At 39.0% G+C, this 15,593-nt stretch overlaps 2 protein-coding genes across 2 annotated transcripts in view; one reads left to right on the top strand and one right to left on the bottom strand.

The window, feature by feature from the left end:
• The first annotated feature begins 1,237 nt into the window (after positions 1–1,237).
• Positions 1,238–6,670, top strand: PPIC (peptidylprolyl isomerase C (cyclophilin C)). Its single transcript, XM_010020820.1, has 5 exons — positions 1,238–1,288; positions 2,699–2,812; positions 3,303–3,396; positions 5,007–5,191; positions 6,309–6,670. Exons 1-5 carry the CDS (start codon positions 1,238–1,240, stop codon positions 6,435–6,437), a joined length of 573 nt encoding a protein of 190 aa, XP_010019122.1. The 3' UTR covers positions 6,438–6,670.
• Positions 6,671–9,363: 2,693 nt separating this feature from the next.
• SNX24 (sorting nexin 24) overlaps positions 9,364–15,593 on the bottom strand; it is a gene marked incomplete at its 5' end in the record, with an annotated part of 44,477 nt that continues 38,247 nt past the window's right edge. Inside the window, 3 exons of the mRNA XM_010020819.1 lie at positions 9,364–9,434; positions 14,211–14,275; positions 15,063–15,095. Of these exons, the coding sequence (XP_010019121.1) occupies positions 9,364–9,434; positions 14,211–14,275; positions 15,063–15,095 (169 nt within the window). The remainder of the gene's footprint in view (positions 9,435–14,210; positions 14,276–15,062; positions 15,096–15,593) is intronic.

The raw sequence follows: 15,593 nt of genomic DNA, 5'->3' as shown, positions 1-15,593 counted from the left end.
GGGTCTGCGCTGGCTGCGGACTTGCAGTCCGTGGATTTGATTGTTTTTGAGGGTAAGTCTCGTAAGTTGTGGCGCCTGCATCATCTTCTGGCAATATAGTGCAGTTTAATTGTGCATCAAGTACTTCGCTTTTTCAGACCTTCCGCCTGGGATTTCATTTTGTGCCCTTTCCTGATTGTGGGACACAGATAATTGCAGCTGCTGAACTTCCTTGTGCAAGACAGTCATAACTTTACGGAGCGCATCAAATCACTGCAGTTCTCTCTTCGAGCTTGCATAGTTTTATTTAATCTCTCTTCGTATGTTCCAAATCTGTGAGCATCTGTGCTGCCCTTTTCTTTACCTTTTTCAGATCTGTTTTATCATTCTGTGACACAGAAGATAGAATTACATAGAGCACTCGGGCTGTGAATGCATAGTGCGAATGCATATGATACATAATTATGCTCTTGTCCTTAGCCATGTGTAATTATTTCTAAAATTCATTTTTCTTCTCTGATCTTAACAAGCCCAGAGCCAAACTTTTCATAAAACTGCTCAGGGTGACTGCAGATCTCTTTTCTGAGTGGTAGCCGATTTAGCACCCTTTGTTCTGGCTGTGTAGTCCTCTTCCATAGGCAGTATTTTGTATTTATTGAGAGTTTATTTGTCGTTTTATTACCTGGTCTGTAGGAATCATGAAATCTTTGTTTCACAGTCAACTTCTTCCTCCTACCCTCGAATAATTTAGTGCTCTTGGCCATTTTTTAATTTCATGTACGCCATCTTCATTATACATGAATATATTGATGAGAACCAGCCACTCTTACTGGTGCACTTTTTCTTTTCATTTCAGTCTTGAAATACTGCAAATTGTAAATAAGATTATGTGAAAATATTAGTAAGACTGAAAAGTTATAGCGTTTCTTCAAGAGTTTTTGGTGAAGAATCTGGCAAGATGTTTTCTGAGATTTGAGGCTGCTGTGTTGACCAGCTCACTAGTGCCTGTATGCTTATTGACTTTCCAGAGAACTTGAGGAAATATGCTTAAGAGAACATGGCTTCTCTGCAAAAACAGCACCTAGGGCTACCAAATATTTCCGTGTTTGATTTCCTGGCCAGAAATATGCACAGACACATTATGTGGTGCATTCTTTGGAAGCGCAGAGCCACCTGAAAATCACCAGGCATGTAGCACAGGTACGTGGAGTGCTAACAGAAACCCAGGAACTTAACTGTTTGTTGAAAGAATAAGCTGATGCTTTTGGAAGTACTGGGTTTGCTGCTTAGGCAAGTAGCTTTGCCACAGGTGAAGCCTTCTGGTTCGGTTAGCTTTACAGTATGTGATGGACTTGTCTCCATGTGGTCTGTGAAAGTGTTTGGTGCTACTGCTATTTGGGGTCACTGTTTGGCAGCCTCAGTTGTGTTACTTACATATGGTTATATATTTCAGGCAGTCTTTTTACTAGGACAACATTTCCAGGCAAAATAAGGTGTGTTTATAGGCAGGCAATACCCCTTACCTAGATAACCCTGGCAGCAAAATTTGAAGAGGTGTGTTTATAAAAATGTTAAAAAGTTGGTTAAAGTGTGCTGTTAATACTTTGGGAGCCACACGTCTAAGAATTTTATGTTATTTAGTGCCAAGGAAAGGAATGAGGTGTATCAAAAGGAATTTTATTTTCTTTATAGAGCTTTTATAGCGTTAGCCAGAAGTTCAACAGTCAAAACCACATGGAAGATCAAGAAATGGCAGAAATGTTTAGTAGGAGAGTGTAAAAGAGGCATTCACATTGGAGAGACTGTGGTCATTTATTATCATTATTGGACTAATTTCTTAGCGTTGCAGACAAGTAATATTTGGTTGAGCACCACAAGGAACAGCAAATACCACATCACAGGAATACACATTGCTGTTTCCTAGAAGTTGTAATAGTCTTTATGTAACTTTTTCAGAACCTCAAAATGTCTCATTTCCTGACAGCTGTTTCTATTTTCAGTAATTTTTGGAACATTTTTGCACATTCAATGTTCATATATTCTGAACTATATTAAAACGCTTTATAACGCATTTGCCTTTTTGAAGTCGCTTTTTAGCAACATTTTTGTTCAAGCTTTTAGGCATCCAGCTGAATAATGTAGCCTGGTCCTTTCTCTGCCAGGTTTGAATTCATATTTAGGAAGGCAACTCCTTGCTTGAGCTGTAGGATTTTCTTCCTACTCTTCGTCAATTTAATGACATTTAGGCTTTAGCCTGTACTTAATCACATAGATAGTAATGCCTAGAACAGTGAAGGTTGTGAGTGGATAGCAAACTATCATTTGTGAGGATTGCCAGTACTATACTTCCCTTGTTATTGTTCACCACACTGGAAACACTTTCATGATTCATCTTTTCTGTACAGCTTTAAAGACATGCACATCTGGGAAGAGTCTTCTTGAACACTACCTTCAAACTTGTGATACAGCAGTCTCACTGAGCATTTAAAAGCAGTAAGAAACAACATGTGAATTTACCAGATCTCAAACATTTTTCTGCATAAGCTGATTTTGGTAGTTCTGAAAGCATTTTTCTAAAACAGCACACTCAGGAACTGAGAGTTACTATTAGTATAGACCAGCCAGAAGCGGTTTCTTAACACCTTGCACTTTCAAAAGCTTGGCCTTACTGTTGCGCTCATGTTCATATCATGTTTGTTCTCTTCACGAAAATGTTCAGGTGTTCTTTGATGTGAAGATTGGAGACAAAGATGTTGGCAGAATTGTAATTGGATTGTTTGGAAAAGTTGTCCCAAAGACTGTGGAGAACTTCATTGTGCTGGCAACTGGAGAAGTATGTTTGCAGTTTTCTTCCACTTACCTGTACTGAAGTTTGGATTGGGAAGTAAATATTTGTTTAATGCTGTTTCAGTTGTGAACTGTCAATCTTAATTCAGTGGAGCCTGTGCAAGAGTGCCATTCCCAAGGCTGTGCACTGGTGTGTGACTTCTCAGGTCCTTGGGGCTTGGTTCACAAGATATAATTACAAGATGCTGGATATTGCTACGTCAGACTGACCTTGCCATGCCAAATCTAGCATGTAGAGGTACTGTCGTAGGATATCAGTCAAATAAAGACAGTAGCTTTGATCACCTGCATAATACCTGCTTTGTGGCAGTGCAGTCAGCTGCATTCACCTGCATCTCAGTTTAATGTTCTTGCCAGTATTTGTATCTGGTGGTGGTATATTCTGTGAAATCTGGTCATTCACCCATGCGTGTTTCCATGTGACTTGTATAGAACTGGATGTTCCATTAATTTAAATATTTTTTTCATTTTCTTAGAGAGGATATGGATACAAAGGAAGTAAATTTCATCGTGTGATCAAAGACTTCATGATTCAAGGGGGAGACTTTACATCTGGAGATGGATCAGGAGGTAACGTGCTTAGTATCTTCCAGGTTCCCTTTCCTTTCTTTGAATGCCTGCTGAAAAGACGGGCAAAACCACATAATTCCCTCAGTCTTTCAGCTCACATAAATGAGAAAAAAAGAAAAAAAGTTTTAGACCATCTAGTACTTTCCCAGGCATCTTGGAACATGAGCTGCAATTATTTGGATTACTTGATTTTAAGTATGTGTAGAGCTTCCTTTGTCCTCAATTTTTGCAGATAGTTCTTTTCTGTCTGTGACTTGTCCCCCATTCAAGAAGCATGGCTTTGCGTGGTGGGCTGGAGCCATGTGACCAGCTGAGCTGCTGCTACAACATACTGTCTCCAAAAGATGGATGTCTCCGCCCTCCTCCTGCTCTGGCTTTGGGACAGCACTCCTCCCCTGAGGCACTCACTGATTGCATGTATACGTGAACCAGTTCTAGTCATCCAGGAGAAAACTGATGGGTGATGAAACAGTGAAATCGCGTAGAGGGAAGGCAGGTAGGGAAGGAGCTCAGCCGCTTCTGTGGAAACTTCAGAAACGTGCTTTGGGAGGGAATTTCAGAATGGGTAGTGAAATTAGAAAATTAGGGTCATGCTGTCTCACCTTTTTCCCCGTACTAATTTAAAACCATAAACTTACTGATGGTGTGAATTCTGGCTGTGTCTATCACTCGTGAGCATCCAGAAGAGCAGTTTAGTCCACTAAGGAGGGCAATCCCAGTGCAACATCTCTTGCATTGTGTCTTCTGATCTGTTCTCGTCCCTTACACACACATGCTTCACCTGCTAGGATTTGAACTGCCTGAATACGATGTTAGGGATTTCCCAGCTGGGACAGAATGGAAAACACACATGCCTTTTCTTTGCAGTGAACAATGGGGAAGGCTATACCAAAGACATAGTTTTAGCATTAAGGGTAGGCAGTGTTTTTTGCCTGCTAATACTGTTTATTGGGATAGTATCTAGTGGTGTTGGGAGCAGCGTGACCACTGTGCTAGGCACTGTACAAATAACAAATGAGACAGACTGCCTTCTCTTTTCAAAGTGATGGTGGTTTAAACATGACTCAAAAGTTTCCTCTTCTGAACTGTCTTAGAAACAACAAAATCCTTATGTAATATGGATGGTACAAATTCACAACAAGCCTTTTAGGCTAACTTCCATTTGGTCTTCATATATTTCTAGACATGTCTAAAGCGATTTATTATTAGGAGGAAAGGTTGAGAAAGTAAAGATTAAAATTGTTATGAAACCTGGCAACCTAAGTTTTAGTGGCCATAAATAAGTGATTTGTTGAATAGGGTGAAGTACACTTGTTCAGTGGTGTATGTAAGCAGGACCATTGAAGATACTCAGCTTGCTTGTTAAATCCAAAGGATAACACATTCTAAGCTTTAAATATTCTCTCCTTACATGCGATGTTTTAGCTTACCTTTTTCCTTACACCAAAATGCTTTTAGTGTGGCATCACTGACAATGGAACAGTGATGTTGCTGTGCTTACTCGAACAATGAATCTTCAGGTCCTGAATATATACTTTGTTTTTCTCATTTTGAAATAAAGGGGGTTTTATTTTTTATTTTTTAAGTTAGCTTTCTGATTTGTATCATAGGAAGAAGCATCTACGGGGAAAAGTTTCCAGATGAGAACTTCAAGCTTAAACACTATGGAATTGGATGGGTTAGCATGGCTAATTCTGGTCCAGACACCAATGGATCCCAGTTCTTCATCAGTGTGACAAAGCCTTCCTGGTTAGATGGAAAACATGTAGTGTTTGGCAAAGTCCTTGATGGAATGGTAAGATGAAAGTAGTGGCAAAACTAATCCAAGAAAATCTGGACAAGTTCTGCCATGTTTTATCTGCGTTAGTGTATCTGTGGTTCCAAACAGTTGAGTGTTATTTAGTACGTACATGGCAGAAAAGATTGTGAAGACCCCGAAGCTGGATGATTTAGAAATGAAATAGCAAATGGTGACTGCAGAAATGGAAACTTAAATCATGGCTCTGGCTTTCACAGCTCTTGTTTAGGCCACCAACCACCGAAATCAGCACTGACACCACTGCAGATTACAAATGCAGGAAGTTCAGGTTCCCCTTTCACTAGTGCTGTTAGCCGTGAAATAACTGTATTTCTACAAGCTAAAGTCTAATTTTGTAGCATGTACTAGTTATGGATGACGCTTTCACTGTTAGGCTTGAATGTAAAGTATACAAACATGCAAAACTGATCAAAAGCCAAATAGAATATAAATTGAAAAATGGTACTTCCAGCTGATCATACTCATAATCATCTGGTTTTCCTTTTAAGTCATTCAGTTTAATCTGTGTTTTGGAATGAATGGGGGAAACCTGAAGTGCTGCACTTACCCGTTTTTTGAGGAGGTTGAAACCTCATCAGAACACTTTCCCCCACTCCCTCATTCATACTGAATTTGATTCTCATGAGCTACAGTAGTAGCTGAAAACTTTTGAGGAGAAACTCAGACTAATTTTTAGTTTTGATTAACGCACCAGATTTCTTGAAGCCCAGTTAATGCTGTTACGATTAGAAAAACAAGTACTTCTCATCCTTTATGATCTCTGGATTACACTTTTGCTCATAGGCTACAGATAGACCCTGAATGTGCTAGGGTTGATAAGCTGAAAAGATATTTTGAGTTGCCCCTTCATAATATTTTTGTTGGGTTAAGGTTTTTATGGAAGGGCAAACAGCCTTCCTTCTTCTGTTATCTGTGTTTGGGTTTAGAGTGGCATGACGGTTCCTATGGGGAAAAAAAATCAGCAGGATAAAGATCTTTAAAGTTGCTTAGTATATAGTAATGCTTGGAGTGCTTAGTTGTTCACATGGTCCCAGTGTTGAGCCACTGGAGATTCCTTGGGTAAAATGAACTCTCTTCTCTTTTTTGTTAACAGTCTGTGGTGCACTCAATAGAACTCCAGCAGACAGATGAACACGACCGGCCTCTTCAAGACTGTGTGATTGTGAACAGTGGCAAAATAGCTGTAAAAGAACCATTTGTAGTTGAAGTAGGCGACTGGTGAGACCAATAGTCAGAATGGAAAGTAAAAATTACCACTTTCTTTAAGGCTTGTTTTTGACTGATCTCCTCAAAATATATCAGGCTGTATTTAGGTAATACTTACTATTTGCCAAATACATAAAAGATATGAGCATTCCTATAATAATTCTATGGATCTGTCACTCCTTGAAGTTCATGACATATCTACTAAATTGCAGAAGAAGTCGTCAATGAAAAGTGTTAGATGCATTTCTATTTTTTCAAGGTCTGAAATACAGTAATTTTGTTATTTTTGGAAATTTTTGCAGTGTTTCCACCTTTTCAACTGAACATACTATTTTCTGTAACAGTATCAGCATTTTTAAAGTTGAAAAAAAAACCCCTCCAAAAATGTGTTTTGAATAAATAAACCTTGATTTCAAATAAATACTTAATGAAGAGCTTTTTCTATATCCTTTCCCCCCATACTCCCAGCCTCTTTTATGACCTTATTTGATTCTGCAAAGTGTGTAGGGGGTGCTGCTTCCCAGGAAACAAGATGGTAAGGTTAGAGGAGGGATGGTAAATTTCTCTAATCTTAGTATGTCAAAATCCCTGCTGCCTTCCTAAAAAGCAAAAGTATTCACATGCAATCCTGTAATCAAGAAAGAGCAGCTCTGTCTACTCTTAAGTAAGATAATCAGTTAGTAACTGATTAAAACAGAAGAGTCCTTGCTTTACAGCACAGTGAATTTTGTAACTCCTAGCTAAAGTTAGTTAAATGCTTCTTTTTTTGCAGTTTTGCTCCGTGTCAGAGATGCAACTTTAGGTTCACTGTTTTTGTAATACTTCTGAAGTAACTCAAGCTGACAGCTTAACTGGTAGCTTTGAAACAAGGTCAGCATAAGGTAGCACTTAGAGACAGCTGAGTTTGTTAGGTTCTTTAATGAGTTATGTAGTGCTTTACAGGAAGGAGAGGGAGAGACGTGGGTTTTTTTCTCTTGAGTTTCCAGTGTTTCAAAACTCGGGCTAGAACAGCCAATGCTAAGAAGTGCAGAAAGATTCACCCACGTGCACAGTTTACAGCACACCACTTACCTTTGTGGTTTGCTGAAGGGTGTCTTGGTGACCAGGTGTGGTATCCAGACTCTGTGCTGCAGGGGAGAGCGCAAATGGGACAGCACAGAGCATGTAGGTACCTACTGGCACCCCCCAGGTAAACACTGTGGGCAGGGATTTACCTCTGCCTCTCCTGAGAGGTTGCTTGCAGTTCAAGGAGTGCTTCTGCTGGTTCGCCATTTGCAGCCCTGGGGCCTCTTGAGGGTAAATACTGACACTTCTTTTAGAGACGTGAGAAAGGATGACTGTCCTCTCTAGAAAGAAGTAGAGGAGAGTCTCTGGATGCGCCTAGTAACTAGGCTTCCATCTGACTGCTGTTCATTTTTATTTCTTAAAGTAAAGAAAAAATCATTTTTATTTACTTCAAGTAAAATTCTCTGGGAAGCAGCACTGGGAAGGAGTGTTAGTAAGAGTGAGAAAGCCTCAGACTCCCTCAAATAGCTCAATTTCTGCAGATAGCTGAAAGCTTTTCTGGCAGCTGATCCTGCCGACAGTGGAGAGAGTTCTGCTGACTGAACAAGTGCTGCAGTCACAGGCGCACCTTTTCATCACTCCCAGGCAGCTTCAACACCTATGCACTGGAAGGACCAGACTGCTGCTCCTGCCTAGCCTTGCCAGTATGGCTTTTCTGCAGCACTTCCTTTCTCTGAGCCCAGTGACTCACTGGCTCATCAATTACGCTGATTTTTTTCCCCCCACAAAACATGCACTTTTATAAGCCGATCATGCTCACATAGCATGCTGCGGAGAGTCTTAAATGAGCAGACAACCAGGCATTTTCTTGTGCTCCATGTGGAGGTATCAGTGAGACCATCTCTGATGACACAAGCTCAGAGAAATGTTTGAATAGAAATGCACGGAAAACACACTGGAGCAGTACATTCATGTTCTAGTACTTTATTTTGTAATGTCCAGTAGCACACATACAAATTTCCAGTTAAATCTGAACAAATATATATATATAATTATACATCTATCATTTTTAGTTTTATTAATTTACTACTTAATCATATTCTTGCTTTAGCTTACCACAGAGCTGTGTGCTCTGTGACTTACAAAATGTTAAGATATGGATTACAGTCTGCAAGTTGATGTGAAGAGTAAACATACACAGATTAGATGTCATAACTGAATGGAGATGCGTAAATGCCATGGCAAATCCCCTGGTAGATAAAATAATTTCAGCTGAAATCTACAAAATTTCCTGAGAGTGAGCTATGTATTTCAAAACATGAAAGCATGTTTTCCAATAGAAACTTTCCATACAGGTGCACTGGCTCTTTTCTAACCTGATACTAAGGAGCAGATTCAAAATAATTTAAGAGAAATGAACAAAATACTGAAAGTTGCTTTCAGTTTCTTCTTGCCTTAATTTTTTTTTTTGTGCAATTTCTCACACAGTCTCTTAAGTGCCAGCACTTTTAATCCATCCAGTGCCAGCAATGGGTAGTATGCTGGGAAAAATCCCGTTGTAAAAAACGCTTAGTGTAATTTATGATAGAAATTACAGAAATAATTAGTAAAGCTTTCAATTCTTTTCAAAGGTTAGTGTAATTCAGTGTATGACTTTCAGGTTTTAGTGTTAAATAGTTACAGCATATCAACATATAAAGGTATAAATAATTTCAATACTGTTGTTTCCATATCTTTTTTTTTTTTTTTTTAAAGCAGCAATTGTGGTGACACTGATTTTATTTTAAAAGATCTAATGCTTGAACCAAAACTGAGGTTGTGCCTTTTCCTTCTGAGCGTAGTTTTCACATCTCAGATAGATAGATACTTAATTCCTGTTAATTCCATTACACGTGACTCGGAGACTTGCTTCAGCTGCTTCTAGCCACACGTTACTTCTACCTGGGCAGTAAATGAGGATAAAATATTCCATGTAGAATGCCTTCTATAACTACATTTGGAAAGTCATCTGAAAAGAAAAAAGAAAGAACCTTGCTTTCTTACCTATGCCAGCACAATATAAACGTTTTTGTGAGACTTAACTAGGTAAGGCCTCATATGATGTGGGTTACTGCATCACTCCACTGTTTATCCGTGCTGGGGACATGCCATTAGTAATGCTGTTTCAGCACTAAAGCCACTTTAGTGTAGCACTGGGCATTGCATGAATGCGCTGCCAGATTTGTAGCTTATTGATTTAAAAGGATGTTCTAATACTTAATGCTGCTAGGCTCCAGCTCTTTATCCGAATCTTTTCTCACAAGGAAGATGGATTACACTGGCAATTCAATTTCTAACAAAATCTCAATATACTTGAAGAAATTCCAAGATTGCTACTGGGAATACTTCAAAGCTGTTTTTCCATTGTGGTTTACAGAGATGTTTAGCCTAAGAAGACTTGAGGATGCCTGTACAGTCAGAGATGATTATGGGAGGCAGGAAAATTTCAGGGTGTCTAATCAACATAAAGTGTCATGCATTACAAAAAGTCATCCTATAATATCTGAGGTTAAAAAACTGCCACTATGTTCTTACCACAAATGTAGAGGAAACTGGCACTGAATTTTCATGTTATATTTAGCATAAAAGAATTACCTGATAGAACACAGTAATAGATCCACACAGGGGAACATAACAATGTACATTACTGAAGTGAAACTATTTTTCAAATGCACCAACTCCTGCGTTTTTAATGGAGAGTTCATTTAAATCTGTGGGCGTTAAGAGCAAGAATTTCTGATCACCTCTTACAATCTTAAAATTGCTACTACACTAGGAAATGGATTGGCCTAGAAGAACAGACTATTTATAGAATCACAGAATCACAGACTGGTTACAGTTTGAAAGGACCTTAAGACCATCCAGTTCCAACCCCCCTGCCACGGGCAGGGACACCTCATATTAGACAATGTCGCCAAAGGCTCTGTCCAACCTGGCCTTGAACACTGCCAGGGATGGAGCATCCACAACTTCCTTGGGCAACCTGTTCTGATAGAGAACTTCCCACACTAATCAAATCTTTCCTTCACCTATCAGCCTACAGGTTATTCAAAATGGGGAGATGTAACTTTTATAAAAATCATTAGATACTTGGTAAATTAGATCACCGAATGTGGGTGGGAGTTAGGTTTTGCCCCGCATTCTTTTGTTAAAATATTTCTGGAGGTAAAACTATTGAGCAAAAAGTAGATTTGGACTTGGTAAGGAAAAAAAAATCCTTACTAGCTCAGAAGTGTTATCTCATAGGTTTCAATAAGGTGATTCCTGTGTATTAAAGATGTTACAAACATATTTTAGGAAGTTTCAACGCACTGCAACATCCACTGTGAACAATACATGAATAATTCTCCCAGCTTCTCATAGTAAGCCATAATTATAAATTACTTGTTAATATTTTGAATCCAATAATGATTCCTCAAGTCCTGCAAGCTCAGCTATCCCCAGTCACCCTGGTAGAATAACCCTATACTGTTGTCATTAATGTTATTAAAAATACACTAGTAAGGGCAATCTGATGCTTTCCTTCTAAATTAAATGCTGCAGTTCCAGAAACCAGTTTTTACTGGTTCTTCTGTAACATACAGAATATATAGGAAAATGACTATTGATTTAAAAAATGATACAACTTCACAGCATCAGATTTACTGTAAGGCTTTGCTGCTTAAAAAAATCAAGTATATTAATTTAAGTTAAATGTATAAATACACTGAAGCACAGTCCTGCAAATCTGTGAAACTTACACGGCTTAAAGAATCAGAACAGTTTTTGAACAAATGACAATAAATCTGAGATTCCATTTTTTAGCTAAAAATCGAATGGCCATCTTACACAAAAGGTGATGTGCTCACGCACTCAGAAACATCATGAAAAAGCAAGTAGAATGCAAGTGTGAAAATCAATGAGGGTTGTAACTATGAGTCTTATTTTTGCGAAGTTGTCTTGCAACTCAAAAATGTTTAAGTTCACTCATTAGAATAATAGCAAGACGGTATTTTATGAAGACAAGTAACAGTGCAATGAAGGGGAGGAAAAAGTGTTCTCTGAGTATTATGTTGCAGACAGAACTGTGAATTTCATTTAAAAACCCCACAAATACACAATCTCCTGTTTTATGGGAAAATGTTAACACAGGCATTACTGTATCCAGGGAAGAACAACTCCACTTCTGAGCCAAACAACTCTCACAGATCACCTTCAAAGAGTACACAAACTGAATAGTTATTCATTTGGACATTTACTTTTGGTCGTAGTTTGAACAACCTTGGCTGTTTTTTTACAAATGAATCAGTCTATCAAAGTGAGAACTGATCTAAGAAAGAAAATTTTAGAAAGCTCATCTATATTTTCTCTGTGCTGCAAACTGAAAATGAAGGAAGAATTAAAGGCAATGTCTAAAACCTGTAAAAACTTTGTTTCTTTCTAACTAGACTTAACCAGTAGAGCTTCCGGACTTACGACTCAGTTTTCTTCTGTTTTTAGACTACAACTCACATTCTAATTTGTGTTTCAATTCAAGTTAAAGAGTAACTACCAAATGAATTTGATGTTTTAGGGTCTTCAAATACAAAGAATATTCATCTGCCACATGAATTCTAAATACTGTGTGTCAAGGCCAGAGAATGCCTTGGCAAAGGCCGTAGAAGTCTTTTGTTTCAGATGTCATTAATGAGGCCTACTTAATATTTAAACATGGCTTTTATCTTAATCCAAGTAACACACTACTTAAAGGAGTAGTTACAAAATTCATTATGAAGTTCCTAATGATTTCAAGAAAAGGAAGTTCATCCTTACTCAGAGTATACATTAGGGAAGGAAGACAAATACCATCACAAAACTGCAAAATCCTGACTAGAAGTCCTACAGCAAAACATTACATGTTGGCTAGAAACACTAAGTGCTGTCTTCATTTTCAGAGTAACTGACTATGAAATCCATTTTCTCTCTCACGAATGATATGGAATTAAATTATGTTCATAATTCACACCTTGCTCTCAAGGAATCCAAGTTTGTGATTAAGAGGAGCATTAAACAGTTAGATTAAAGCATGCAATGTGATCCACTCTAAATACTAGCATAGGTAGCACCTGGGCCAACTTTTAGACAGGTATTTCTGCAGGTGCTTCTGAATTGTGTTGTCACTTGGGTCAGGAGTGATCTTGTAAAGTGACTATGTCTCCATTACCAACCTGTTCTTTGGTGTATCAATTTTGTGATGTGTGCTCCAGCCTTAGATGTGCATTCAGTCCAGCTGACCAGACCAGTGATAAGTCAAGCCTAAAAGACTAAAAACTAAATGACTTTTTAATGTGTCTTTTGATGTGGACCTTGGTCACACAAGATCTCTGCACTCACTGTTTTACTCTAGAACTACAACTTTAAGTTCAGTAAGACTCCACAGGGTCAGTACCATTGGCCCACACCACTGGCTAGAGTGGACATTGCCAGCCAGAGAGACTATTTAAACCTCCCAAAATACATGAGCCTGGTCCCTGGCTTTGAAAAATAGTCTGAAAAAAGTAACAGAATCACAGAACGACTGCAACTGGAAAAGACCCCCTGAGGTGGTCTGGTCCAGCCTCCTGCTCAAGAGCCAGTTGCCCAGGACCATGTCCAGAAAGCTCTTCAGCATCAATAAGGATGGGAACTCCACCTCCTCTCTGGTGACCTGTGCCAGGGCTCAGTCACCCTTACAGTGAGAGTGTCTGCCAGTGGGCACCACTGAAAAGAGCCTGGCTTTGTCTTCTTTACACCCTCCCTTCAGCTATTTATATACATCTTGAGAAAATCTGAATGAAGTACACTTCACTGGCTAAGAAACTACAAGCAAACACGTGTTCTTTCCTAAATTTACTCTTAAAAATTTTATGATGTTCAAGGCAGCTCAAGAACCTCCCTCTTGATTTCAATACAGTATTTTCTAAAATCAAACAAAATGCTACATGAAAAAAAAAATAATTTGCAGCTCTGGGAGAAAATTCTTCCTCGAAAGTGTAATTACATTTTTAATACAAAATTTAGTAGAAGTATCAGTTCAAACAAGTAAAATGATAAAACCAGGAGGAATACACTACTAAAAATGATTATTTTGTTTTTAACTGCACACATTTAATTTAAGACAGAGGGTAAGTTCTCTGAATTAATAATGCAAAGAACTTTTTATTAAAAAAAAAAAGGCAAAAAGAAAAAAGAGTTTATTAGAAGCTCTTTCAAATACTTTTTTGAACCACATACTAAGAGATGAAGGTTAACACTAATGTCCCATGAAATGCACCAATTAAAGTATACATTCTTCTCCCTCCCCACTCCCCCAAAAAAGCTCTAGAGGTTATAAATGATAAGAAATAGTAGTAATCCAAATGGAAATACAAACACGCCTGCAGGAGATAAACTGGTGTTTAGGGAAAAAGCACTTACAAAGGACTGGGTCTCTAAGTTCAAATCCTTCAGGCATAACAGCCCAAAGGGTCAACAACAAGAAAAAAGCAATATGTTCTTTGTCTTTTGACTTGAATTCTCAGTAGGTTTGTCTGAGAGAAGAACTGGGGGAGAAAATTCCACCCTTTTATAAATCGCCCACCCCACTTAGTGTTTTAATGGTTTCTTACACAAGAACTATCATTTTATTGGCAGGTTATTAGATTTTGGACCAGTGTCATCTGACTAGGCCGGTATTAATAATAATGTGGTTTATGTGGTGCAGGGTCAGAGCAGTAAAGCACTGTTAACAGATGACAGGTTTGATTACCGTTGGCTTTAGGCAAGACATATGGATCCCTTAGGAACAGCAGCACAGGCTGGTGGGACAGTTTGCTGGAAAGGTCAAGAACAGGGATGTCAGTATCAAGGGACAGCAAACAGAATATTGTACAAACTAGCTTTGATAAAGTGAGGTGTCTGAGCTACGCAGGAGCCATGGCCAGTGCGCTTCTGCGCACCAGTGCTGCCCAAAAAAAGCAGGTTCCATCTCCTGGGAGCAAAGCTCACCATTCCTCAGCTGCACAGCAAAACTGCCAATGTGAAGATGAGGCAAAGGGGCTGTGTGCAGGAGGGGCAGCTAGCAGCTGGCTTTGAGACCTCCCTGGTGCCTGACGTAATGCAGGCTGCAAGATCACCTACAATCACTGCCCTTGGTAGCCCCTCGCAGGGCTGTCTCCCATCCTGGGAGTATAGACATCCCCCACCAGCCCTCTTCCCTCTGCTCTGTACGTTCGCATGCCAAGTAGTTCAACTAGGTACATACAAGGCCCTGTCAAATGCATAGGGGAGAACCCAAACCTCTAATTCCTTCTGGTAAATCTTCTTGCTACTCAAAATACATTTCAATGGGTAAAAACATTACCAGAAATTATTTTAGAGCTAGCAGTACTCTATTAGGGTTTTGCAAGGAATTTCTCAATAAAAGGAAAAGGATGCTCAATTCACACTACAGATGGATGGATCTACCACAGCTGATGAAACTAGCCATAATATTTAACAAACACATCTAATTTTAATACTAAACCATTTTGTCAACTGCACTGAACAAATACAGTAAAGACTAATAATTTCAAGTAGTTTTGTAATCTGGTGTCCTAGAAAAAGTAGGCATCAAGCTTACCTTGATTCTTCAGATTCTGTTTCATCAAAAGAGCTGCAAGTAAAGTGAGAAGAAACTTTGGTTAAACAAAATTAACTCTCTAGTAAAAAAAAACCCCAAACAAATCCTTTAGGAACCATCAAAAGGAGGATTTTTTTCAGTAGTTGCATTAGGTCATGTGCTGGAATGAATGTGGGAGATAGATCGTATCTTTTTACAACAACCACTACTTGGAAATGACAGCATCCATTTTACTGAAACAGATTCACATGTGTATGTATTTGTTTATGAAGCGTTGGGGTACAGTCCCACTGAAGGTATTGGCTGAGGTCATTCACTGCAAGTTGAAACTACAAGTCTGTAAGCTTCTCAGTCCCTCTGGAGACTGCCCTGGGCCAGACACCTCTGAGTGTAGAGAGGGTCTCAAAATTACCTCCACTTTTTTCACCTTGCTTCCTCTCCACTGCAGATCCACACAGCCTCCCTCGAAGTGGGAAAGAGCCATGTAGCTTTCTGGGGAGCAAGTTCTGGTAATGCTGCTGGACTACCAAC

Source organism: Nestor notabilis, unplaced genomic scaffold (assembly GCF_000696875.1).
Source record: "Nestor notabilis isolate BGI_N333 unplaced genomic scaffold, ASM69687v1 scaffold4228, whole genome shotgun sequence".
In the NCBI taxonomy this organism is placed as follows: Eukaryota; Metazoa; Chordata; class Aves; order Psittaciformes; family Psittacidae; genus Nestor; species Nestor notabilis.
Note: the sequence above shows the minus strand (reverse complement) of the source record. Positions and strands in the feature narration are given on the sequence as shown.